The following is a 26,701-nucleotide window of genomic DNA, read 5'->3' on the forward strand; positions in this document are numbered from 1 at the left end:
ATAGGATTTGCAAAATTTTGGAATAAGTGAAGGTAAATTTTACCTTGACTTAAACATACTCTTGGCCAAGTAATTTGTCCATGAAACCAAGGGCAGAAAAGAAAAAAAAAATCAAATATTAATAAAGAGGTTAGCCTTTAATTGTCACAGTTGAATTTCAAAGAAAAAGAAGAAAAAAATTGTCATTCTCTCGTTGAGAGGAAGGTCTCCTCTTCCCATGTCCGTTGTTCTGCACTTTAAAAACTGTATCTGCGTTTTCATTGCTGCTTTCCGGGAGTGAAAAATGGAGTTCTCCTTGAGCGGGAACGCCCTCAAAACCTTCCACCGAGCTGTCACGTGCCTCGCTCGGGTTGGCAACGAGCTTTTTATTCAAGCTTCTGCTTCTCATGTAAGCATTTTCTGTTTTTCATTTTTATGATCATCTGGATTTTTTCCAGCAGTAATGGGGCTTTTCATTAACTGGCCGATGGAACCGAATTGAACCGTTTTCGGTGTAGATTTATTTGCGTTTTGCTAAGATATATAGCTTGTGTGCGCGTATAGCTGCCAGTTCTATGCTTATTGAGTTCTTGCTCTGTGGATTTTTTTACCGTCTGACTTTCTTCAAGGAAATCGCCACATAGTCAGTGAACGTGCAAGTGGCTCTGTTGCGTTTAATACTTAAAACATCTCACATTTCTTGATTAACACAGCAAGAGTATGTGAAATAAAGGAAAAAATGTCTTGCTTATTTTCTTAAATATATCCAGATAAATCTGTCTTTAACTTGTTTGAATTGTTCTTATTAGTGGAGTGTCAGCCTCTGTCTTAACTTTCTTTGAACTCTCATTTGTAGAGCAGAGGAAGTGATATGATGACATCGGTCGTGCTTTGGTTTAACAATTCTTTCTGTATTAAATGCTGAGACCTTGGTTTTGATAATATTTGCTATTGATCGTATGTGATGTGTGTTTCACAAAAAAATATGACACAAATGAGAGTGGGATTTGTCATTTCCTGTGTTCACTGCACACGAGCATCTATGTACTATGTGAGATTACTTCAAGAAATGGTGCTACATTGTTCAATACTCATTGTGGGAACACTTTCTGTGCAACCACATTTTGAAACCTACGCCTGCGGCGGAACTTGCTAACACAATGCAGTGCTATTACACTCTGAAACTTTTTATGATGGGGTGAAATTTGTGACTAAGTCATGGACATGAGACTGAAGCATGAATAGAGCATCATTTTGCCTTGTGTACACTTTGGTTAAATGTCTCAAGGTTGTCTCCTCGAATGTTACCATTACACTTCATGTGTCAAAAGTGTATAATTTGTGAAGCATGTAAAAAATATATTTACCCTAATTTGTAAGTTGTACAATATTTTAAATACATAGTGAGGGGGAGGATTAGGTATGTGACCTAACCCTAATCCTCCTTCCCTCTTCTCCGTCCCTCCCTCTCTCTCTCTCTCTCTCTCTCTCTCTCTCTCTCTCTCTCTCTCTCTCTCTCAGCCAACCTCTCTCATTCTCCTTCCTCTCTCACTTGATCATCTTCTCCTCTTCTTCTTATAACTCTTCTCTCTAGTTATTACTTGTTACATGGGATCCTAAATCTAACAACACCTTGGCCAGGTTCAATCATGCTAAACTTTGATGGGAGTGCTCAGGAAACCTGGGGGCAGTTGGATATGGAGGTGTTTTCCGAATTGATGGAAACAATCTCATCTTTTATGCTAGACCTACAGGAGTATCTGATTCCACCTCGTCTAAACTCTTTGCCCTTCTCCAAGGGCTTATCATCTTTCAGGCCCCCTTATCATTGAAGGAGACTCTTAGGTAGTCCTCAGTTGGTGCTCTTCCTTCATTACTCCGTGGTGCCATTAGCTGTTCTTTCACCGCATTTCGATTATATTTCCCCTTTTCCACTGTACTTTTTTTTATAAAAAAAAATAGTGTTGAGAATTGTATTAACAAGAGGAAATTACATCAGGGGGGACCGTCCCAAACAGTGAGAGATTGGATGGAGCTCCCAAACTTAGCTAATTAATCGGCTAAAGAATTTGCCGATCTGATTACATGGTTCCAAGAACATGAAATAGCAGATACAATGTCGAAAATGGAATGCTGGGTAGGCCAGTGGTGTCAAGGGGGGAAACCGATCCCGACCCCCAGCTAATAACGATACTAGAATCTCCTTCAATGAGTAAATGCTTGGAGAGACGTTTCTGGAATATATTCAGACCATGAAGGAGAACAAAGATTTCACAAGGAGTAGAGTCAGCAAGACCCAGAGGTTCCACATAAGATAAGATGGCCTCACTTGAGGAGTTGTGGAATACGCCCCCAAATCCAGCCGGACTTGGGCATCCCAAGGCACTATCGTCAAAGTTCAACCATGCCAAATGTCTTTGATGGGCCTGCCATGTGGGCGAGGATACACCAGTTGGTTCGAATCAGCACTCCCTTGAGGGCAGAAATTTCTCAATGAGAGCGAAACCAGTTGACAATATGACCCACAACTAGCTCGATAAAACAATCAATGCTGTTGGACTTGTGATTAAAACACTCTAACCAAATGCACCAGGACACGTGGTCAAGACAAGCATATAAAAGGACCTTGTCAAGCTTGGGGAGAGGGGTGCCTCTTACCATCCGGATAGTTCCAATTTGGTCTTGCGGGTGGGTAAGCTGAAGATTGATTTTTTTCGGAAGGCACACATCCAGACTTTCAAACAATAGCTGTAATGGAGGAAAACATACTAGACCGACTCCTTGCACATATCACAGAGAAGGTAGACCGCATTAGGGCTTGAAAACCCCCGCCTATGGAGGTTTTTGGTAGTAAGAATCATCCCTCTAATGGCTGTCCATATGAAAAACTTGATTTTATTTGGGGCGGAAAACTTCCATGCAGCAGCGGCATCGTGCTCAGGGGGGCTGACCTTTTCCACTATACTTGGATCCGTGTACCGCGTTCAGCTAACTCCCTAGTTGATTCTTTGGCCAAAAGAGGAGCCTCCCTGTGATACCTTGTTATAAAGGGAGGACTCCTCTAAATGCCTTTGTATTCTTTTGTCTAATAAAATTCTCATTTCTATCCAAAAAAAAAAAAAAAAGTGTTGACTATGCAACTTATTTCCTGTTTTCTACAATACTCAATTAGTTCTTATTTATTTGGACTTAATTTAAAGCAGATAAAGAGTGAAATGTAATTCTTTGGAAGAGCCACTAGAAAATCTATCTGGTTGTAATTATCATTATCACATCTTCTCCCCGGATATGTTGGTTTTGCTATATGTATCATCTTTCATACTGCTCTATCATTTGCTTCCTCCTTTGCGAGGTCAACTTTCTTCAAAATTTTCTTACGACTGCCATCCTTGTTTAGGCCTTTCCTGAGAAAATCCATCTGCCTGATATACTTCTTGTCACCGTCAAGCATAGCCCGACCATGTCAAATGACTTTCTCATGTTCTTGTCTATTACTGCTACTTATGACCAACAGTAGCTCACATCTTATTCTGCCTTACATCTGTCTCGACATTCTTTTATCTGTTACTCTCATCTTCTGCAGATTCTGGTTCTTCAAACGTTTTAGTATTGCTGTTGTTGTACTTCACATAAAGAATTTGGTACATTTGTAGAAGTTGTCAATATATCAAGTAGGTTGATTTTGTTGGAGTACTTGAAAGCTTTACTTATTTTGTTAAGCGAAGGGTATTTCTGCCCTTGTCAGTAATGAAAACAAATGAGGGTCAACCATATTCTGATCCTTCCTTTTTTGTTCTTTTTTAGTTGTCAACTTTTACAATACTTGCCACCCATTAGCTTCAGATAGTGGCAAGGTCATCTTCTGAAAGATGGAGTGGCTTGTTGTTGACAGCACCAAATATAAAGATTTATGATAAGGATTTGGAACGACTTTAGCTTTTAACTTTCTACTGTACTGTCTAGTATGTCGTTCTGGGTGTGTATGGTCACATAACAAGACCCACTCTTTATTTCCACATTTTTGTGTTTAATAGCAAAGTTTAAGTGACTCTTGTTTTACGGAATTAAACAGATGGTCTTTGCTGATTATTTGAGTCGTCCATACGTGTTTTGATATTTCAGTTTTATACATGTGTTTTCTTGTTTTATTGAATAACACTATTCTTGTTTTTTTCTTCCTATATTATTTTTATTTGTCCCCTTTGTAATGTTAATAGTCTTCTTTCTATCATTTTCCTTTTTCTTCCTTTTGGTTTTTTAAATGTTGATTACATACTCAAACGCCCCTCTTGTCCTTGGTGAGACTTGAACCCAACACCTCACACTAGAAAACCCCATGTGACCATTGAGCCAAATGCCCAAGCCACATCTTTGTTTTCTCCTTTACAAGAGCATGCAAGAGAAACTAAACCAACAAGTAAGTAAATGTGATCTCCTTTATAAACAAGAGCAGGAAACATCTCATAGTTCCTGAGAATCTATAATAGTGAAGATGACGCTGCAAATGGTTGGGAAAAATGATAGTTTCCTTGCTGAAACCCTAAGGGCACAAAGAGAAAGAGGCAAGAGCCAAGACGACTGATGGAATTCTTATTGTTTCACCAAATTGATGCCCATTATTATAAGTAAATTCTGCTTGTGCAAGACTAGATCCCATTTCTTGGGTCTACTACTTGAAACACCATGCTCTATGTTGCCAAAAGTTTGATTTACCGCTTCGATTTGCCCATCTGTTAGTGGATGACAAGTGCTACTGAACTGAAGTTTAGAATCAAATCTTTGCCATAAAGAGTGCAAAAGGGATTTAAGAATTTAGAATCACGATCTGAGGTAATGGACTTAGGAATTGATGTAGATGAACCACCTCTTTGAAGAGAAGATATGTTACATATGTAGCATGCGCTGTTTTCCTACAAGGGATGAAAAGGGCCGTCTTTGAGAAGCCATCAACCACAAATAACACTGAGTCATTTTGTCTTTGTGTCCTCATAAGTCCAAACACAAAGTCCATAGATAAATTTTTTCAAGGACCTTTTGGAATGGGCAATGACATGTATAAGCTTGTGTTTTGTGAGTGTCCTTTTGAGTTTGGCAAATATAGCACCTTCGGACAAATTTGCTAACATCTCTCTTCAACTGTGGCCAATAGTATTGTTTCTCCATCATTTCCACCATTATTACACCCCTAGTGTACTCCTAAGCCACCACTATGAAGGCCTCTAATGATCTTCTCTGCAAAGAGCTACAAAGACAAGCTTCTAAGAAAAGGAACCCGTCATGGATCAAGGAAGCATCATGTTGCTCTAATTGGCTTTGCTCCCATGCAGTCTTAAAAACAAATCATATGTAGCGAAGTATTCTTTCTAGGACTCAAATGCTGTCACTTTAGTGCTCAAAGTCCTCTTCTGCTCAGTGCATCACCCATTTTGTTCAATTCACCCAATTTATGCTTGCGGTCAAAAGTAAATTCCTGCAAGAAAGCAATCCACCTAGCATGCATGCGGTTAGGATTAGTAACACTATGATTAAACTTTATTGCTTGATGATTAGAGTATAGGATAAACTCCTGCTGGATCAAATTGTTTTCCAATACTTCAGTGCTTGGATCCCAACATATAATTCCAGCACATAGATAGACCACTTATTTTGAGCATCACTTTTTCATTGTAAAAAGCCACAAGTTTACCTTCTTGAGATAAAACAGCGCCAATACCCACACAACAAGTATCACATTCCACCTCAATTTTTTTTTTCAAAGCTCGGAAAGCAAGAATGGGAGCAGAAGTAAGTTTATTCTTTATCATGCAAAACTCTTCTCATCCTCAGGAGTCCACTCAAATTTACCCTTCTTCGTATAGTCTGTGATGAGGCTAACATGCTGCTTGAATTACTGACAAACCTTCTACAAATTGTGGCAAGACTATGAAAAGACACTTCATTTTTATATCTCGGTATAGGCCAATCTCTAATAGTTTTCATCTTTTCCCCATCAACTTTAATTTCCCCTCACTGACCACATACCCCAAGAATTACCAATCGCCTTGTCTTAAAACTGCACATCTTTAAGTTGGCATACAACTTGTTTTCTTTTAAAATAGGAAAAAAAAAAAGACTGAAGATGATTCACATGTTTGAATTAATGAGGATAGCAAGAAGAGCTTTCCGTAGCAGCTTCTATAAATCTCTATGTGAGAAGAAGGAGATGGCCCTCATCTTACAAGTTTTGGGCTGATTTTTCATTCCAATAGGAGCAATGACAATTTTCTTACCATTCTTATGAAACACAATGATGTTATCCTTCCCCTTTTGGGTAACATCATAATCATATTGCCATGACTGCCCCAAGATTAAATGACTAATATCCATATCAACAACATCAAATAATAATTCATCAAAGTATACATTTCCAATGGAAAAAGAAACCTTACATTGTTGGGTAATTTTTTGTTGTTGTTCATCCTATATCCAAGAAGCTATATAAGGATCTGAATTAAGCAACATAGGTGAGCCAAACTTGTCTACTAACCACCTTTGCTATAATATTTTTTTGCAATCATTGTGGACCACTAGATCATACACTAGTCCTTTTATTGTGCATTTAGTCTGAAACATTTTGTGGCGTTTGAATCTGTTTGAAGGGATTTGGCTTATGAAGGAGTCTTTTTATTACTCTGAGGCTCGGTCCTTCATCAGCATAAGCCCAATGTGCATTACCAAGCTCATCATCCACATCTTCACATCATCACCCAAATTATCTATAAGCTCATCTTTCTAGTCACCATTTTGTTGGTTAACATATTCCTCCTCCTAAGTTGAGGTTGGGTGGCTTCTCAAAAAAAAAAAAAAAAAAAAAAAACAAACAAGTTGAGGTTGGGTGTAACTGTTAAACTGATGCCCTTTCTTGCAACATAGGTAGCATGTATTATCTCCAGGTGCTGATTTTGTTGTACTTGCTCACTTTATTGTTCTTGGGATTGAGAATTCCTCCTTTGATAGGCTTGTGTGATGGGTGGATGGCTTGCCTTAGGCTCAAAGCCTAAGCTTGCTTGCCGGTCTTAATAACTTATTTACACTTGTTTTGATTTGCTTCAAATTTTGAAGAATCCCTCATATAAGACCTCCCAACTAATTGAACTTTATAAAACAAAACTTTTGAAAATGTGTCCCAGCCTTGTAGTCAAGTGAATAGCTTCATTTAAGTTCCACACTTTTACATAGATATTTTCTCTTGTAAAACAGGTTTGAGACCTCCAATAAGCCTAGAAGCCTTTTGTGAATCAGTTTCAGTAAGATCTTTACGAGTGCATATTCTCCAATACTTTGTGTGCTTTGTTGGCAGTTTTGGTACAGATGGAACAATTATTCATCATAATCACATGGAAGGAATTTGCTTGTAGAAGCTGTTCTTTTCATGGCCAAAATTTTATTTTGGAACCTTCCGTACCTTGCACATGTCATCTGAAGTTGTTCCCACCTTGCAGATGCTCCTCCTTTCAAGTTATAGGCAACTAATTTAGCTTTCTTGTGGTCTGGTGGTTCCATATAATTAAAAAAATTTCAACTTCAAGTAGTCAATCCTAGAAATTTTCAATATGAAGCTGACCATTGAAGTCGTCCCCATGGAAGATCAATCTTAATTTTGTAGTCATTATTACCATTATTAGGTCATTCCCAGTAAATCCATAATCTGCCCTTCCACAATCATCTTCTCCCTCACTGGATTCATCTAGGACAGGCTGGAGTTGTAGGATTTGTTGGTTCAATGGTCATTCTCCTCCTATGAACTGGATGTTCTTTCTCTTGTTTTGCTCGATCACAAGCCCCTTCATTGATAGGAATAGGTGCAGATTTCTGGATTTCCAAGCATGTCTTTTTTTCAGCTATTTGTTTCATGGATGTTTGCGGACCTTGGAGAGTTCCCATGATTGCACCTATGTATGTGAACCAACAATTCCTTCACACTGTTCAGCCTCCATTGCAGGGAAAATCCTACTTTTGTACTACTTGATGCTCCAAATAGTTGAGAAATTGAGGGTTTCCTTGTCAAAACTCTAAAGGGTACAAAGAGAATGCGGCAAGATCAAGACGACTAGAATTCTTATTTCTTTCACCAAACTGATGCCCATGAAAACCCTAAAATTGATACTTACTAAACAACTTCAAAGAGATAAAAATGACCCTATTGATTTTAACTGAAAAAGGTAAGGAGAGAGAGAGAGATGAAGAGAGAATAAGAGAGAAAGAGAGATTGAGAAGAGGGCTCAAGACGACCCCCCAACTTATTTAATTAAGTGATTATGCCAGATTTAAAAAATTGCCCCTCACTTAAGGGAAACCCTTATCTTTGTACATCTCTCAGTATGTCCTACGTACATGAAACTTGGACTATAAACATAATTCAACATAGAGAACAAGATTACATCAGAATATAAATGTGAAGTTAAGGTGAAATGACCAAAATGTCCTTGTACTAGTTTTTCTACTCTCTCCCTCAAACTGGAGTGTATATGTTGAAGAGACCCAGCTTGCTATAGAAGTTCATGAATTCATACTTAACCAATGCTTTAGTGAAAACACCACCAAGCTGATCACCAAATCGAACATATGGAGTTGCCACCTCCTCATCACAATATCCCGAATGAAGTGACAGACTGCCTCTGTGTTTTTTTTTTCTCATGAAACAATGGATTACTAGCAATGATGATAGCTGTCTAGTTATCACAATAAATAGTCATAGGTTCCTTTTGATAAAAACCTAACTCTTGGGCGACAAATCTCACCCACGTTAGTTCACTTACGGTGTGGGCCATTGCTCTATACTCTGCTTTTGCACTAGATCGAGCAACAACATTCTGTTTCTTACTCTTCCAGCTAATTAAGTTTCCTCCCAGAAACACACATTACCCAATGGTTGATCATTTGTCCATCTTGGAACCTGCATAATCAATGTTAGAAAATGCTTCAATTCTCAATTGATCATTTAGTATAAAGAGAAAACCTATCCCCGGTGCTCCTTTAAGATATCTTAAGATTCTCTGTGCAGCCTATAGGTGATTCTTACGTGGATGTTCCATGAACTGACCAGAAATGAGATATCTGGTCTAGTAACTATAACATATATGAGTTTGTCATTTTACCTTGTTGTTATTTATATTTCTTGATGTAATCTTGTTCTACATGTCAAACTATGTCTATAGACCAAATTTCATGTAAAAAAGACACGTGGAATAGGAGATATAGAAAATTACGGTTTCACTTAAAGTAGGGACAATGTTGTAAATTGTACTCAACCCTCTCAACCCTAAGTTATAAATAGAGGTTGGGGGACATGCAGGTCCCCTATCTCTGTCTTTTTCTCAATTTTCTCTTCCCCACTTTCTATCCCTCACATTCTCTCTCTTCAACCTTCTTTCTTCTTACTTTTTTCACTTCGATACATTATTTTATCTTTCAATTTTGTACTATGATCATCATGAAGGTCATGTGCTACCTCCATAGGTGTATCAACTAGTTTAGCTCCCAAAATACCATATTCTTGGAGCATATCATTTGCATATTTCCTTTTTGCTTATCGCAATTTCTATCCCCAAAAGTTAAACCGGTTGACCTAGATCTTTAATCTGAAAATGAGTGGCCAAATTTAACTTCTTCAATACTTGATAAAATGATATCATCTACATATACCACTAAGACAATAATCCGAGATGATCTCTTCATAATAAACAAGGAATGTTCACAGTGACTTTTGAAAAATCCCATGGACATAACTGATTGGCTGAATTTTTCAAACCATGCCCGTAGACTCTATTTTAAATCATTAGTAGCTTTCTTGAGTCTACATACTTTATGTATCCTCCCCTCGAGCAGTATACTTCAGAAGTTGCTCCATGTATACTTATTCTTCAAGATCATTGTACATGAAAACATTCTTGATGTCTAGCTGGGATAGAGACTAACTTTGATTCACTACAACAAACACCAGTATACAAATAGAGGACAGTTAGGCATCTGGAGAAAAAACCTCAATTCATCCACTCTATAAGTCTGGGTGTACCCTTAGCAACTAGGCATGCGTTATGTATTTCGATTGACCCATCTGCATTATATTTTGTTGTATACACCCATTGACAACCAACTACTACAACCCCTAGAGGTAAGTCACATAACTCTCAAGTATCTCTATCGACCAATGCTTCCATCTCAACATCCTTGACTTGGTTCCAATGAGGAGACAACTGCACTGAAGAAGGAATAGTGCTAGTGGAGATGGACAACGCAAACTTATGATAATTGTTAGATAAGGAGTCAAATGATACAAAGTAAGATAGAGGATGGTGAATACCTTTTCTGACACCCTTTTGGAGAGCAATAGGAAGGTGCAAGTCACTTACCTCAAGATCATAGACGATGCAGAGTCATGGCCCGGTGTGAGAGAGGGATTTGGAGCTAGATGAGATGGAGCCTGTCTGCACTGATACACTTGTAGTGGTTTCTCAGTAGTGACATCTTATGAAGACTGAATACATTCATCAACTGGAACAGGAATAACAGATGCAGGGACTGAAGGAACAAGAGGAATCGTCTCAAACCTAGGAGTCTCAAAGAACGGAACATCCTCAAAAAATGTAACATCTACAAATACAAATATTTTTCTAGTAGATGAACAAATATATTTGTACCCCTTTTGTGTCCGAGAGTATCCTAAGAAGATACACTGGACAACCTGAGGAATCAGTTTATCCTTAGAGGGTTCGAAAGCATGAGTAAAACAAACGCAACCAAACACAGGGGATGGTACAGGAAATAAAGGAGTAATAGGAATTTTACCCTCAAGGAAAGAAGAAGATATCTTGTTTATAAAAAAAGGCAGTAAGAACAACATCATCCCAATATGATTTGGGAACATTCATATGAATCATCATAGTACGAGCCACTTCAAGCAAGTGACGATTTATACACCCAACAACACCATTTCGCTGTGGAGTAAAGACACCAGATGTTTGATGAATAATCCTTTGAGATTAACAAAAGGAGTTAAACTTCCAATTAATAAAACCAAGACCATTGTCTGTATGCAATACATTGATTGAGGCAGCATGCGGTATCTTTATTTCATTATAAAAAAGTTGGAATACATCAAAAACTTCAGATTTTTCCCAAAGGAGATAAATACAAGTACACCTACTAAAATCATCAATAAATGAAATAAAATACCTATGGCTAAACTAGCTAGTTATAGGACAAGGATCCCAAACGTCTGAATGTACAAGCTCAAATAATTTACTTGTTTGATGAGATGAAACTGGAAAAAAACTCCGGTGATGCTTGCCTAGTTGATGTGACTCACACCGAATAGAAATGCTAGAAGGAAATTCTTGAACTACTTGAATCAGCTTTGTAAGAGATGGATAACCAATTTTGAGATGCCATTGTAGGGGTGAGTTGGGTGAATGTAGCTCATTTAACATATTTTCTAGTATGTGGCTCTCTAAATAATACAGTTCTCTCTCACGAATAGAACCAATCATCTTCTTCATCATGAGATCTTGAAAGACACAACAATGAGTAGGATAAAAAGTTAGAACAGTTCATAGACTTTGCAAGCTGACTCATAGATAGTAAATTTAGAGAAAATTTGGGAACAAGTAAGGCTAACTGAGGTGATAGGAAAGAAGCAAGAGTAACATTTCTCACTCGCATTGGTGAAAAATACCTATCGACAAGATTGACATGTTTTATGGGGGGGTTAGTCAACAAAATGGATTTTTGAAGTTCAAGTTCATGTCCAACATGAAGATCATGTCAGTCATGTATATGAACTTCATCTTCGCACTTGGTGTTAGTGTTGACGCCTTCATGTACAGGAAAACAGTTTCCAGTGTTATAGTGCCCACCCATTAGAAAAACATAAAAAACAAGAGAATCCCTAAACCTTTACAGTACACTTATAATTACAACATAATCCTTGAACCCCAAATTAGGTAAAACAATCATTATTACTACACGAATAAGTTATTTAATTTATAATTAAAATATATTAATATATTTATTAATTGAATTAGATATTTTATTGTGCATTAATATTGTAATTACGTGAGCCAATGAAATACGCACATGATTAATTACAAGTAATAAATAAATAACGTTATAAATAACAAAAACGAAAGTAATATGTTTGGCTATTAATTTATTAATAACATATGATATACTATAACCTAAAAATGAATGATGTAAGAGGAAAAATTGATCTAATCATAACTTTAATACACTATATATTTGTACGTAATATTACCACTATTAAATCACTAATATAATACAATAAATAAAAAATAAATATAATGAGTAAATAAGGCGTAGTATTAATTAATAATATATTTCCACAAAATTGAAATTATTCAATTGATCAAATGCATATTGTAACTATATTTTATTTACCAGACTTAAATATCTAGTTTAATATTGTAATAAAATTTAATAAAAATAATATATAAATAAATATACAACTTTATTACTAATGTAATAAAGTTGTATTGTAATAACCAGTTCGTGATTAGTATTAAAATCATCAAATTACAAGTTTAGTACATAAGAACAACACATGTTCAAAAACAATAAAAGATACAATCATCTGTTATTATTCCACATGCAAGTCGCTATGTCATCTCAAAATTGTGCAGCTCTTGTGGATTCTAATGCACGCTGCCTCCAAAAGCTTGTTACTTGGGTATCCTCTTCCACAAGACCATTGCTATCATCGCTGTCTGTATCGTCCGTTGCACGTAATTGGACCCCATCACCTCCTCCACCAAACTCGTCATCCGAATCATCATCTTCCAAATCAAATATATCATTGTAATCCTCTCTACGTATATAATTGTGTAATATGCAGCAAGCAATGCCAATTTTTGTCTGCATCTTAAAAGAAAATGGAGGAGTACCTTTCAACATTTGAAATTGAGCTTTTAAAGCACCAAAAGTTCTCTCAATAGTATTCTGCAAAGACGAGTGTCTTCGATTGAATAATTCTTTTTCATTCCTAGGAATATTATCTCCAAATTCTTGCAAATAATACCGAGTTCCTCGATATGGAGCCAAAAATCCTGGTAGATTTGCATAACCAGCATCGACTAGATAATATTTACCTACAATACAAAATATTTTCTACATAAAATAAATAAAGATAAAATAGATAAAAGATTACTGCATAAAAATATATTATTTACCTTCAGGTACAAATAGTCTATTTCGGCGAGTCTATGCGTCCTTCAGTACACGAGAATCAGCTGCTGATCCCTCCCATCCAGCTAGTACATAAGTGAATTGCATGTCAAATGTACATGCTGCCATCGCATTTTATGAGAGATAGCCCTTTCTGTTCCAAAAACTTGGTTGTTCTTCAAGCGGGATGTTCGCTTTGATATGCGTTCCATCAATAGCCCCAATACAATCCTAATTATATAATTTCAATTAGTATTGACTAAATTTAGTTAGAGGGTAAGTGATGTTGAAGTATGGATAAAACATTGAATTGTTTAAAATCCCCAAGTGTGTGCGTTCTGAAGGTTGTTTGATGTAATCAGAGTGAAGTTTGAGGATAACATCCAACACCTTGTTGAAATATTTACTTATGGTCCAGTTCGATCTATCAAACATCTTTGCTATGACACTATAGGCTTGTTGTTGACCAACAGTTAAGAGGAAATAGGCAAGTTGTTCCTCCACTGAGATGGTCTTAGTATTTTTGCCAATTTGTGAAATACAATTTGATTCATCCTGTAAACTTTTCGAAATTTAACAAGAGATTTGTCTAAGGCCTTTTGCAAATACAACGGACCATTCATCCCACAAGAACGTGGTACACCTCTATTGCCATGGCATAGATAGTATCTTACTATGACGACAATAATACATGCCAATCCAACCATAGTTACATCTATTTCTTCTTCTGTCATAATATCCATGAGAATCTGCAAATTTAATATTCTAAAAAGTCATAAACAAAAATAAACATCAATCTTCAATCATAACCTATTCATCCAAACTCAACAATCATATTCACATCGATACTCATCCACCATATTATCCACATAATATATTAAGACAACAAACATATAAAATAAAAACCTTAACCATACTGATAAGTCTAGCAACGTTATAATTCAAACATCGTCTTTAATACATAACAATCTTCCCAAAAAAGATATTGTACTTAAAAATGCATTACAATTAGTTGTTTGCACAATAATTAAGTAACCCGACCCGCTCTGCCACTGTCATTTTTGCAAACATGGCCTTCTTACTTGGCGTATCCAACCATCCAAGAGCGCCAGACTTCAGTGCATCTGACAGGTCCGGGATTTCCATGAGGGCATTGATCCAAGGTTCTTCGATATCGCGCTCCTTATACTTCATAACACAATTCATTGCTTCAGCTATTCGGCTAACTGCATCAATTAATTGTCTATTATCATCAGTGGGCAATTCGCTTCTCTTTCTACGAAAACCTAAAGATGACCCTTTACTTCTACGAGATTGATCCGCTGTCGAATCATTTCCGCTAATGAATTCCGGTGGAGTTCCCATAACTACGTCAACATTGTCGGGCTCGTCCATCGGGATAGGAGCCGACTCATCATGGATTATTTCATCGCCCAGATCTATAGGAGTTGTACTACCACTCCCTACGGCTATTGAGTTTCCGACTACCATAGCCAATTTGTCGTAAAGGGGGCAACCTTGTTGTCTATACTTCTCAGCATCTTTATGCTCCAGTCTTGCCATATAGAATGACATGCAGTAACTCGTTGTGTGGTTGCATCCCAACCGAACCCACTAGTGTTGAAACAACTCGTTACCATTTGGTATGTTTTCTTCCATGATCTTGTTCGATTCTTAAGTTGCTCAACAGTTTTTTTATTGACTGTGTCTTCATTGACCTTATTGACACATTCCGTATATACCTCATGCTTCCAAACCCCATTGGGCAACTTGTTCCCCATATATACCTGCTCGACTAAAAGATCGAGCATTTTGTTGTCTTCTTCAAAGCTCCAAAAGTCATATGATCGACCACTTGGTTGTTTTCTTGCAGCCATTTTCAATATAAATCCGAGATTGTCCTCATGGAAAAAACTTTATCAGACAACCATTACCCGTCATGAAAACAAAAACCACAAATAAGAAAATACCATGTGGTGGATATTTATAACACTCGAATCTCCTCACCACATGGCAAAAACATTCCATAGCACTTCAAAAATTTTAAACAACATTCTAAAACATTCCAAAATTAATCAACTGTTTCCATTGGAGTTGCACTAAACAATGCAAACACACACACACATCAAGTCCAAATTCACTGAACACCCCTGGTAGAGAGCCCCATATGACTTCACAATCACTATGAACTGTACCTCGTCAGTGATGGGGGTCGGGTTTCGTTGGCTAATGGACACCCGTGTAGGCGACTCAACTTTGTTTGAACCGGACTAAACACCGTAAACCGTAATTGAGAACCTTAAAAAACCCTAGACCCTAAACCCTAACCCTAGACCCCATACCCCCCAAATCTCCTAAACCCTATACCCTAAACCCTAATTCCAGAAGTTAAACAAAAAACCCTAGATCTTAAAAACCCTAAAAGTCCCAAACCCTAAACCCTATCATCCAATAAACCTTAACTGAAAAAAAATTGAAAAAAAATTGAAAAAAAAACCTAAACCCTAATTCCAAAACCTAAACCCTAACAATACCATAAATCCTTGACCCTAAACACTTAACCCCTAACCCAAATCTCCTAAACCCTATACCCTAAACCCTAATTCCAGAAGTTAAACAAAAAACCCTAGATCTTAAAAACCCTAAAAGTCCCAAACCCTAAACCCTATCATCCAATAAACCTTAACTGAAAAAAAATTGAAAAAAAATTGAAAAAAAAACCTAAACCCTAACAATACCATAAATCCTTGACCCTAAACACTTAACCCCTAAATACAGAGCACCAAACCCTAAAAACACTAAACCCTAACTCTAATAAAAAATTTAGACCCTAAACCGTAACACTAAATCCCACAATTATGCACAAATAACCCCAAATTAGGCACTAAAACTAAAATTAAATCAAATACAACACTCATTTAATCAGAAAAAAATTAGGGTTTAGTCATACCTTCTGAAATTTGGGAAAAACCGAAGCCGACGGCTGAAATCAGAGCCAAATGGGGAAATAAATGCCGAATCAAAGCCCAAATGTCAAAATCGAAGAAAACCGAAACCGAAATAGGGGAAATCGCAGGAAATCGGAAGGTATTTTGGGGGAAAAGATAATAGCGAGAGGGAGAAGGGAGTGAGATGCCGAAAGGGAGAAAAGAGGGAGGCCGAGAGGGATAAGAGAGAAGGAGAAGCGAGCGGGAGGTTCAGAGGGAGAGCGAGTCTGAGATGGAGAGAAGGACGCCAAAAGGACGTTCGCAGCGAAAGATGGAGGCCGTAGAGAGGGAGACCGGAGAGGGACGGTGGAGATGAGAGAGGGAGCAAAGAGCTCGGGGTTTAGGGAGATGACAGAGGGGCTGTGGGAACGAAATGGCAGAAATGAGCGAGAGGGTGTGTAGCAGAGAGAGACCCGCGCTCGTTTCATGTACATGATTCCCAAAATCGGGTAGAAAGCACTTTCTGCCGTTTACTCTTGGGACATGATCTCTTGAGTCATGGATGATCATGTACATGACATGAAGTTTGGCACTCCCTAACGACCTCAGGACATGAACTGAGTAATGCGCCTGAAGTTCATGTCCTGAGTCATGTTGACTAACCCCCCCAAAAGCAATGACTCCTTTCAGTCAGCAAATAATGAAGGCATACCTGACATGTGTTTAGTAGCTTATAAATCAAGAATCCAAGATGGTGAATGATGCACAGTGAAGGCAGACATACCTGATCCTGTGCCTGTGGGATAAGGTAAAATTACCAAAATGCCCTTGTACTAGTTTTTCTATAACTTATGAAGGGTTAAAATGTCCTAAACGCCTTAAATAAAAAAATAACAGAAAAATCAATGAAAAATATATACTCTAGACTATTAGGGCTTGAGCTTCATTTCTTCTTCTTCTTCTTCTTCTTATTGAGCATGGGTCTATCAAAGAGTATTCAAGTACCTAGCTTGCTTCTCTACATCAGAATAGATATACGACCTTTCACTATGAAGGACATACTGAAGGAAAGGTAACACTAAAGTGTTGTGTGAGACTAAAATCCATTGATCTTTTCCTTCTATGAACTATATTTTATGCTCTGGAAATTATAAATTTTGTAGACTTTCTAAATATACATTTTACTTCCTGTGCAGCTAGGTTTTCAGACTTTGAATTCTTCTCGATCTGCCTATCAAGCTATAACGTTAAAAGCTGATTTTTTTGATGCTTATACGCTTTCAACAGCTGAAGTGCAGTGTAGCGTGCTTTTGAAGGTATGCAAAAATTGCTTAAGTCTGAATCTTTGAATAGTCAAAAGGAAAGGTGAAAGAAAAGATATCGTCTTTTGGTAGCATTACTGTCACAGTCCCATTGCTGACTTTTTCTTAGGCTGTTTGTTCGATTCTCAGGACACCGATCGCAAGTATTGACCATCTGTTCGTGATTTTACCTAATGCTGATGCCACAAAAGTTCAGTGGACTTTAGATTGCTATAATGGTATGAGATGATTGCTATACTGTGACAAATTCTGTATGTGCGGCAATGACATAGTAGGGGGAGTGCTAATGTCCTTATCCGGAGTTAACATGTAATGTGAAATTAGTAAATTAGACATACTATATGAATGACACACTTATAATTGGATTCTATTCAAAATTCTGCCAGCTTCTAAAAGTTTTTCAAAATTTTAAGTTTCCTTTGATTGGAGACATTAATTGAATCCATGAGTTTCTGAAAGGAAGACATGTCATATGTACTATTTAGCCATTGGATCACGAGACATGTCATATGTACTATTTAGCCATTGGATCACGTGAATGATGTACTTCCCAAGGGCATTTTGGTCATTTTAACTTGTGGATAGCCGAGTAATTTAGCCCCCTCTCACCTAGATTAATAGGTAAGTGATAGTTGAGTTTATATTATATTTATCCTGTATTCTGGAGCCATAAGGTTTATGTATTAGTGAGAGGGGCATTTCTGGAATAGTATTTGTTTTCACTTAAGAAAGAAATAAAGTTAGGGGTCAAATTCTGACCCCTAACTAGCATTGCAGAACTTCGCAGAACTTCCTCTCTCTCTCAATTTCTTCTCTCTCAAGTCACTTCTCTATCTTTTTTTCTTCCTTTTTTACATGGGTTTCAGAATCGGAGAATTGATTTTGAGCTATATCTATCAAGTTTTCTTCTTCTTTCTCAGTCTGCGGCAACTTCCAAGTTTGAAGCTTTGACCTTTTCATTCTGGAAGGGTCTTTCAGGTCAGTATTTTCCTGTTCCTTGGGCGACAGCTTATCGGCTGATGGTTTAATTTGGAGGTAGTTTATGAGCTGTTGCTGTGCTCCTCAGTTGCGTTGAAATTTGTGATTTGGTGATTACCTGAATACCTGCACAGACCTGCTTTGCTGGAAATTTTATGTTAATGTAATCTATTCAAGGAATTGAGTTGTTTCTTGTTAGATTAGGATGATACCCAGTGTTAGAAGTTTTTGGTTGTTGCAGGATTGATGTTTATTGTAGGCTGTTAAGATCTGTGCAATAGTGTGTGGTGATGTTACTTGCTGTTTCGTCAATAATTTTGAACATAGTCGGTGCTGATTGTGGTCAATACTAGTGTTGTTGGGGGAAAGAATTTGTTGAGTTCTGTAGTTTTAATCGATGGGGATAAATGTTTTGGGGAGAAAGATAATCTCCCATATGCTGATTACCACTACCAATCTAGATGGTAAATAGTATCTTTCTGGTGTAGGCCAGTTAAGATGTACCTTGAGTCCAAAGAGAAAGATCATCTACTGCTCAAAGATCCTCCATCTCCTATTATGGAAAAAGGATAATGCAACAATTATGATGTGGCTTGTCAATAGCATTGAACAACACATAAAGGCTATGTACTACAATACTGCAAAAGAGATGTTGAATGTGTTGAAAACCTCTTTTTCCCATTAGAAATAATTTATCTCGTTATACCAAATTGTTTACATTGTAGGGAGTGCTACCACGTCTTCACAAGATAAGAATAATAAAGGTGTCGAAACTTTAGCTCTTAATACCACCTCCATTTAGTAGAAGAAAGAAGATTTTGAGGTAGAGGAAGTAGTGTAGGCAGAAGAGGCCCAAGAAGAGATGAAGGAGGTTAAGGCTACGGTATAAGTCATAGGAAAAGGTGTGCATTGTGCTTGCAGTAATCATTACTCGGATAGGTGTTGGGACAAATATGGAGAACCAACATAGGTGGCTAATCAGAGTTCCTATGCAACTAATGCAGAAAATGAGAATGTTATAAGTGATCCCATCGTGAGCATTAGAGATGAGATGGCAAAGCCCATGCAACGGTTTGCTTCACCCAATTAACAATCACAGCCTAGTATATCATCATCCAATGTGAGTGTTACTCTTGCACATTCAGGTACTTCTATACTACATGTCTCTGCTAGTGATAAAGGTAAGTAGATTATTGATTCAAGCGCTTTTGCCCATAAGACAGGTACTTTGTCCCAATTTTGCTTATTTCATCCTTCTTCATCTAGTTCTTCTATAGCTTTAGCTAATTGTTCTTTGTTTCTCTATTTGTGATGAGGGGGCGATTCGTGCTACTCCCTCTATGTCCTTACCTTTTTTTTTTTGTTCCCAAGTTCCGTGTTAGTTTGACATCCGTTAGTCAAATTATAAAACATCTTAATTGTTTTGTATCATTTTTCCATCTTTTTGTGTGTTTCAAGATCTCAGGTCGAAGAAGATGATTAGTGGAGGATGTGAGAGAGATGGCTTATACTATTTTCAAGGCATAACAAATGCAATAACCCTTGCACTACATACCACTGACTCCCCTTACCACAACTTCGGCTTGGGCATCCCTCATCAGTTAAACTTCATCAGTTGTTTAAAAAATCGAGTCCCTTAGTTACATTGAGAGTGAGGTTTGTCAACTTGGCAAACATCAGAGGCCGTCATTTCATAATCGTGTGAATAAACAAAGTGATTCTCCATTTGATTTAATTCATTTAAATGAATGGGTCCGTGTAGGGTCTCAAGTGTCTTTGGGTTTCAATATTTTGTATCTTTTGTTGATGATAGTTTTAGAACTACTTTCATGAAAGATAAAAGTGGGGTCCTTGATGTATTCTAAAATTTTAATTATGAAATAAAGAGTTAGTTTGATGTTTCAATTTGTGTTCTTCGGCAGTGGACTAGACTATTGTCATAAATTGTTTGATGAGTTTAGTGCTTCCTAATGAAATTTACACCAAACTTCTTGTGTATACCCGTTAGAGGAAATGGGTAGAAAAAAGAAAGAACAAACATTTACTTGGTATTGCTCGTACTATGTTATTTCAAATGTAGGTTTCCAAAATTTTTTGGGGAGATGTAATCCTCGCAGTTTGTTTCCTGATTAATGGTATGCCAAATGGTCAAGTTCCACTTAAGCTTCTTGGACCAAAATGTGCATTATTTACTCTTACCCCCAAAGAGTGTTTGGTTGTCTGTGTTTTGTTCATATTTTGAGTCATTTGCTTAATAAGTTATCTCCTAGGTTTATTAAGAGCGTCTTTCTAGGATAAGTTATCTCTTGTTAATGTTGTTCCATTGGAGATGCCTTGTACTAAAGGGGAGAAACCTTTACAAGTGTATCAATAGCGAACAAAAGCAAAGGGTCCAAGTCCTACCTTCGTACCAGAACCTCCCCATCCTCCACCTTCATTGGTGTTGGCTGAAGATCCTACTTTCATTGATCTTGACTTGCCTATTGCATTGTTGACAAGAGTATGGTTTAAAACTAAACATCTTCTTTGTAAGTTTGTATGTTTTGATTTCTTGTCTCCTGCCTATTTGTTATTTTCTATCTCTGTCTTCTATTTCCATTATTACGTCCAATACAAGAGGTTTTGAGTCGTGTTTAGTGGAAGCAAGCCATGGATGATGAGATACAAGCCTTGGTATCTAGGATGACATGGAAGTTGTGCTACCCTCTTTTGATGGAGCGACAATTGTGAGGTATCATTGGGTTTACAAAGTCGAGTGTATGGCTCTATAGAGAGGTAAAAAGCATAATTAGTAGTCAAGTGATATACACAAGCTTATGGTGTAAATATATTTGAAACATTCTCCCCTATGACTAGGTTGACTTTTGTCCATATTTTGCTATTTGTTGACAAAGGTTGGCCTCTCTTATAGCTTGATACGAAGAATGCATTTCTATATGGTGATTTGTTTGAGGAGGAATATATGGAGCAACTTCTTGGTTATGTTGCTTAGAAGGAGATTGAGAAAGTGTGTAGGTTGTACTGCCACGGGCCTCATCTCTACCTGGATGCACTCTAGAAAGGAGTTTCAACACCTTTCATGTGCCCCCCTTCGTGTTAATTGGAAGGTGATTGCTCAAATGTCTATTCCCTCCCCATCCCCTCGGATGATGGCTTGGGTTCACCCCCGGCTGGTTGCTTCAAGCTCAACTTTGATGGGTGTACCCTCGGCTGTCCTGGTTTGGTAGGCTTTGGTGATCTTTGATGCTAGTGGCACCACAATTATTTCCTACTCAGGCCGCATTGGCATTGCTAACTCGACTACGGCTGAGCTATCTGGTCTCTTTCACGGTCTTCGTATATTTGATGATCATTTCAGCTGACCTCTTATTGTGGAAGGAGATTCTCGGGTCGTCATCGGCTGGTACTCCACCTTCCCATGTTCTGAGATCAACCAATTCAGCTACTGATTTTTGGGCAAAGCTGGGTCCCTCCCTTCAATCCCTTGTTGTAAGGGGAGGCTTCCCTTGATGTATCTTTTTTTTTTTTTTGAATTAATATTATCACCATTTAAAAAAAAAAAGGTGTGTAGGTTGAAGAAGGCTATATATGGAATAAAACAAGGTCCTAGGGCTTGGTTTGAGAAATTCAGTAAGGTGGTCATGTCTTTAGTCTTTTAGAGGAGTCAATCACTCAGTTTTTTGTCATGAAAAGGAATATTGGACTAATAATGTGATAGTTTATTTCGATGATATTGTCATTTTTGGAAGTGATTTGTTGCGGATTGTAGCAGCAAAGCTCCACCTAAAGAGTCAGTTTTAGGCCAAGGACCTTGAACAATTGAAATATTTCCAAGGGCATTGAAGTAGCAAAAGCAAAATATGGATTGGTTTTGTCACAAAGAGTACATAGTGGATTTGTTGCAAGTAATTGGAATGTTACTAGCCAAGCTAGTTGATACCCCTACAATTAGTAATAATGAACTCCATGATGAACATACTTAATGATAGGATATAATACAGGAGATCAGTTGGGAAATTGATCTATGCTACAATTATAAGGCCAAATATATCATACGCTTTGAATGTGCTTAGTCAATTCTTGATCCTTGGAAGGTTCATTTTGATGTAGTGTATCAGATTTTGAGATATCTAAATGGTTCCCTTGACAATTGTTTGTTTTATAAGTCTCATGGGAATCTAGAAATAATAAGTTTCTCAGATGCAGATTATGTTGAGTCTAGATTATACTAGAGGTCTACAAGTGTGAATTGCTCTTTCTTTGGAGGAAACCTAGTTATATGGAGGAGCAAAAAGCAAACTCTGATTGCATGATTGAGTGTTGAAGCTTGTAAAGTTGGGCCCAAGGCCCATCCCAAAATGATTGGCCAACTTAGGAAACCTCTTTTCCTACTAATAAACTCAAGATCTTTGTACTCACTAATCTATGTGGGACTATTCCTTAACACTTCCCCTCACGTGTAGACCATATTTTGTGGCTCTACAAGTGGAGAATTAAGGAGTAGGCAGTTTAGGTTTATGCCCTCCTTTGTGGCTCTACAAGTGGATAGTTTTAGGTGTCGGCCATTTTTGGCTCTACAAGTAGATAGTTTTTAGGTACAGGCCCATATATGAGTACCTGCTTGGATACCATGATAAGTTGGGTCCAAGGCCCATCCCAAAATGACTAGCAACCTTAGGAAGCCTTTTTCCCAACTAATAAACTCAAGATCTTTGTACTCACTAATTCATGTGGGACTATTCCTTAACAAAGCTTAATACAAGGCTATGGCACACACAATGTGTGAATTGTTATGGGTGAAGTCTCTCATTATTGTGCTTAATTTTGAAATCAAGGAATTACTTTTTTTTTTTTTTTTAACATTGAATACAACTAGAGTAAAAACTTGACTGTCTTCAGGAATTACCATCCTAAAACAGTGCCTTTATGGTTTTATGATCTTCATATCTCATGAGTAATTTTTATTTATTTTTTCCGTTTTTACTTTTCTACATTATTAAGAGAGTCATTGGATACAGTTTGGGCATGTTTGACTGAGACCTAGTAGTGGGCTATTTAGTATGGTTTTCTCTGAGAGTGATCTAGATGGAAATGTCTAGGGAAGACTTGAAGAAGGCAAACCTAATAAATGAGCTAGCAGATGATAGAATGGAATAGAAGGATTGTGATAGGAACCACAACATAGTCAGAATGGGACTTTGATTAGTTGATATTTTATATGGTTTTTGTTGTGAATACCCTACAGCTAGATAATTAAAGTAACTAGAGTCACATTTTGCATAATAAGAACAATTAAGATGAAATAGCTTCATCAGAAAAGCAAGAGTCTCATTTTGTATAATAAGAACCAATTAAGATGGCATCGTTTTGTCTTAAAAAAATGACATAGTTTTGGTCTAAAATGTTTAAAAATATGCCACTTCTGCCTGCCCCAGATCAGTAACATCGAATAATGAGTCTCATTACCATAATCTGGGGAGATGCAAAACATCGTAATTGACCCTACATGATCGTATCTTCTCCAAAACTTATTTGCCTTCTTACTGCTTGAGGTAAAGTTGAATTTCTTATGGTAGGAAATTTATGGGAATGTGGAACAGGAATGAAGAAATCATATTGGATTAGTTGCAATATTGAGCCAGATATACAGCACCTTTCTCTTGATAGGACGAAATTCCCTAGTAGTTTCATTGTAAGGCCTGCTGATTTGAACAGATTGTTGGCTAACTTCCAATCATCACTTCAAGAGATCACGATTCTTGCTACTGAACCTACAGCCCAACCTGATTCTGGGGTTGCAGTGGGAGGAAAAGCATTGGAGCTCAGAAGTTACATAGATCCAACAAAAGGTGGATTGAGTCGTATAAATAACCTGTTGATCTCTTTTTCTTTTTAACCCACTGAAGTTCAGTGAATATGTTGATAACAGATAACAGTGATGCATCTCTGCATACCCAACTCTGGCTAGATCCTGCAGAAGAGTTTTTGCAGTATAAGCACGGGGGTGATGCTGTGGATGTGACATTCAGTGTGAAAGAGCTGAAGGTACCTTCATTGTATTTTTCTTGAGGTTTATGAAATTATACATTTCAAAATAACTAGCCAAAGTTAGGAAGCCTATTCCCAACTACTAGACATACCATATTTCTAATCGCATATCCATATGGGATTATTTTCAACATTCCACCTCAAATATGAGCCATTTTTATGTTTTTTACACATGGACAATGTTTGGTGGGGACCCATGTAATGTCATGCTAAAGTTGTGTTTGGGTCTAACCCATAATAACTAAGATAATTTTAGAAGGTCTTCTCCCAAGCATTAAGCACAGGATTTTTCTAATCCTGGATTCATATGAGACTACTATTAACAATGGATTCTTGAGCAAAACAATTGGACTTAGTGTTATGCGTGCCAGCTGCTGAAAGAGTTACAGAAGTAATGCGACTGATCAATGTTATTTTTGTATAAAGTGCAAGGAAGAGTGTCATAATTATGTTTTTATTCTCTGTTGCTTTTTTTTTAAATGAATTCTTTGTTTCTTTAAGTGCACCATTTCACGTAATTCTATGATTTTCTTTCACAAAACAGGCATTTCTCACATTTTGCGAAGGGTGCGAAGTTGATATCCACTTATTTTTTGAGAAAGCTGGGGAGTAAGATCTTATAATCTTTCTGAAACTCTTTATGAAAAAAAGATCTTATAATCTTTGCCTGTCTTTTAAATAATGTTAGAGAATACAACAAAGACTTTATATTCAGCATTGATTATTTTGACAGACCTATTTTAATGGCACCAAAATTTGGTTTGGATGATGGGAGCAACTCCGAGTTTGATGCAATGCTGGTTCTTGCTACAATGCTGACATCGCTACTTCATCTAGGAAGTACGTCTGAGCCTCCACAAGGAGCTGCAGGTCTTGCTTGCAACCATCCTATTCATGCTTCAGCTCAGGCTACTGCTACAATAGGTGACCCATCACCAGTTTCAGAGCATCATTCAAACCACACAAGAATCTGGTCTGATCTTTCAGGTGACTATTTTCAGCATGGAGTGATGATATCTTGAACTATGAGTTGATAATTCATAACTAAACGATTTTTTTCAAGTAGGAAGTGCTGCCAAAAGCTCAGCTGGTCTTCAAGAAAGAAATGCTCCTAGTCACTGTTCAGGCCTTAATCCTAGGGAACAGTATAACTTGCAAAGGCTTACTAGGATGGATATTACAAGCGATCCACCAGTGAGAGACAAGGCACCTCATTCGTATCCTATTCTTGGTTTATGTGTTTGTTTCCATTATTTATTTTATTTATGTTATTAATGTTATTTATAGTTAATTTTTTTCTGAACATGTATTATCTTGTTTACTTTGAAGCTTAGTGGGTGAGTAAAATCAGCAAAGCTTTATTAAAAATTTCATGTGAATCAACAATAGTAGGGCTTGTTTGGTGCTTCTCTCCCATAACTTGTTCACAAAAATAAAATAAAAAACTCCCCATTAATTTTCATCACCTTCTGTTTTGCAAATTTGATGCTTTCTGTTGTTCCTCTTTCTATTCCTATCTTTGGCACACGTGTCACTGTTCTAAGAAGTGTAGGTTTAATGTTTAGCTTGGACCAAGTTGCATACCTAATATGACCATTTTGAAACAATGGGCAAGAATGATTAACAAATGAAAGTATCCTACTAAGGATAAGGTACTGTAGATTATCAAATGGTGAATAAGATAATATGGGATTAGTAACTCCCGAGGGAACTGATACTGAAAATGAAAGTGATGCTGCAGAACCATTTGACCTTGACGATGTATAGAACACAAAGCCAAGTGGAAGGAGGTCAGTCCGGTGATTCTCAAGGTTGGATTAAACATCATTTCAGATGTTTTCTTTGTCCTAAGAAATTTTCTTCTTTTCTACTAATTTATTTCTTGCTGTTTTTTTTTTGCATACCGAACAGGTGTGGATAATCACCAACGTTCACAGCATCATCCTGGTAATTGGATTAGCGCTGGTGATGATGTTGATGACGAAGAAGATGATGGAGAGATTTATGTTCAGTCGACACCTTAAAACAAACATTAAGAAAGATAATGTTGAGCCCATTGAGTTTGGAGAGGAATATTAGGTTCTGTTTTTTTTCTCTGTTTCCTTTCAAATTTTACGGCGTTCTTTACTAACTAGCTATTTGATTATGCATTTATATACATTCTTAATGTTTTTTTGAAAAAGATGTAATAATAAAATAGAAGAAAATTACAAAGTTTGAGGGAGCATT

General features: G+C 37.2%; 1 protein-coding gene across 6 annotated transcripts; it reads left to right on the top strand.

Annotated features, from left to right (window-relative positions):
• The first annotated feature begins 210 nt into the window (after positions 1-210).
• On the top strand, positions 211-26,701 carry LOC137959917 (uncharacterized). 6 transcript variants are annotated; one of them, XR_011114089.1, is made up of 10 exons: positions 211-388; positions 17,321-17,440; positions 17,556-17,664; positions 24,025-24,273; positions 24,354-24,469; positions 25,017-25,081; positions 25,188-25,459; positions 25,543-25,689; positions 26,240-26,283; positions 26,384-26,430. XR_011114089.1 is itself a non-coding variant. In XM_068807332.1 (10 exons), exons 1-10 carry the CDS (start codon positions 284-286, stop codon positions 26,494-26,496), a joined length of 1,347 nt encoding a protein of 448 aa, XP_068663433.1. In that variant the 5' UTR covers positions 211-283; the 3' UTR covers positions 26,497-26,701. The 6 variants fall into 6 exon arrangements, 5 of the variants coding, with proteins under 5 accessions (XP_068663433.1, XP_068663434.1, XP_068663435.1 ...); XM_068807332.1 differs by having other exon boundaries at positions 25,536-25,689; positions 26,384-26,701; XM_068807333.1 differs by having other exon boundaries at positions 25,539-25,689; positions 26,384-26,701.

Source organism: Aristolochia californica, unplaced genomic scaffold (genome assembly GCF_029961685.1).
Source record: "Aristolochia californica isolate CCGP_79_NKW_82.1479 unplaced genomic scaffold, dmAriCali1.0.hap1 SCAF_3, whole genome shotgun sequence".
In the NCBI taxonomy this organism is placed as follows: domain Eukaryota; kingdom Viridiplantae; phylum Streptophyta; class Magnoliopsida; order Piperales; family Aristolochiaceae; genus Aristolochia; species Aristolochia californica.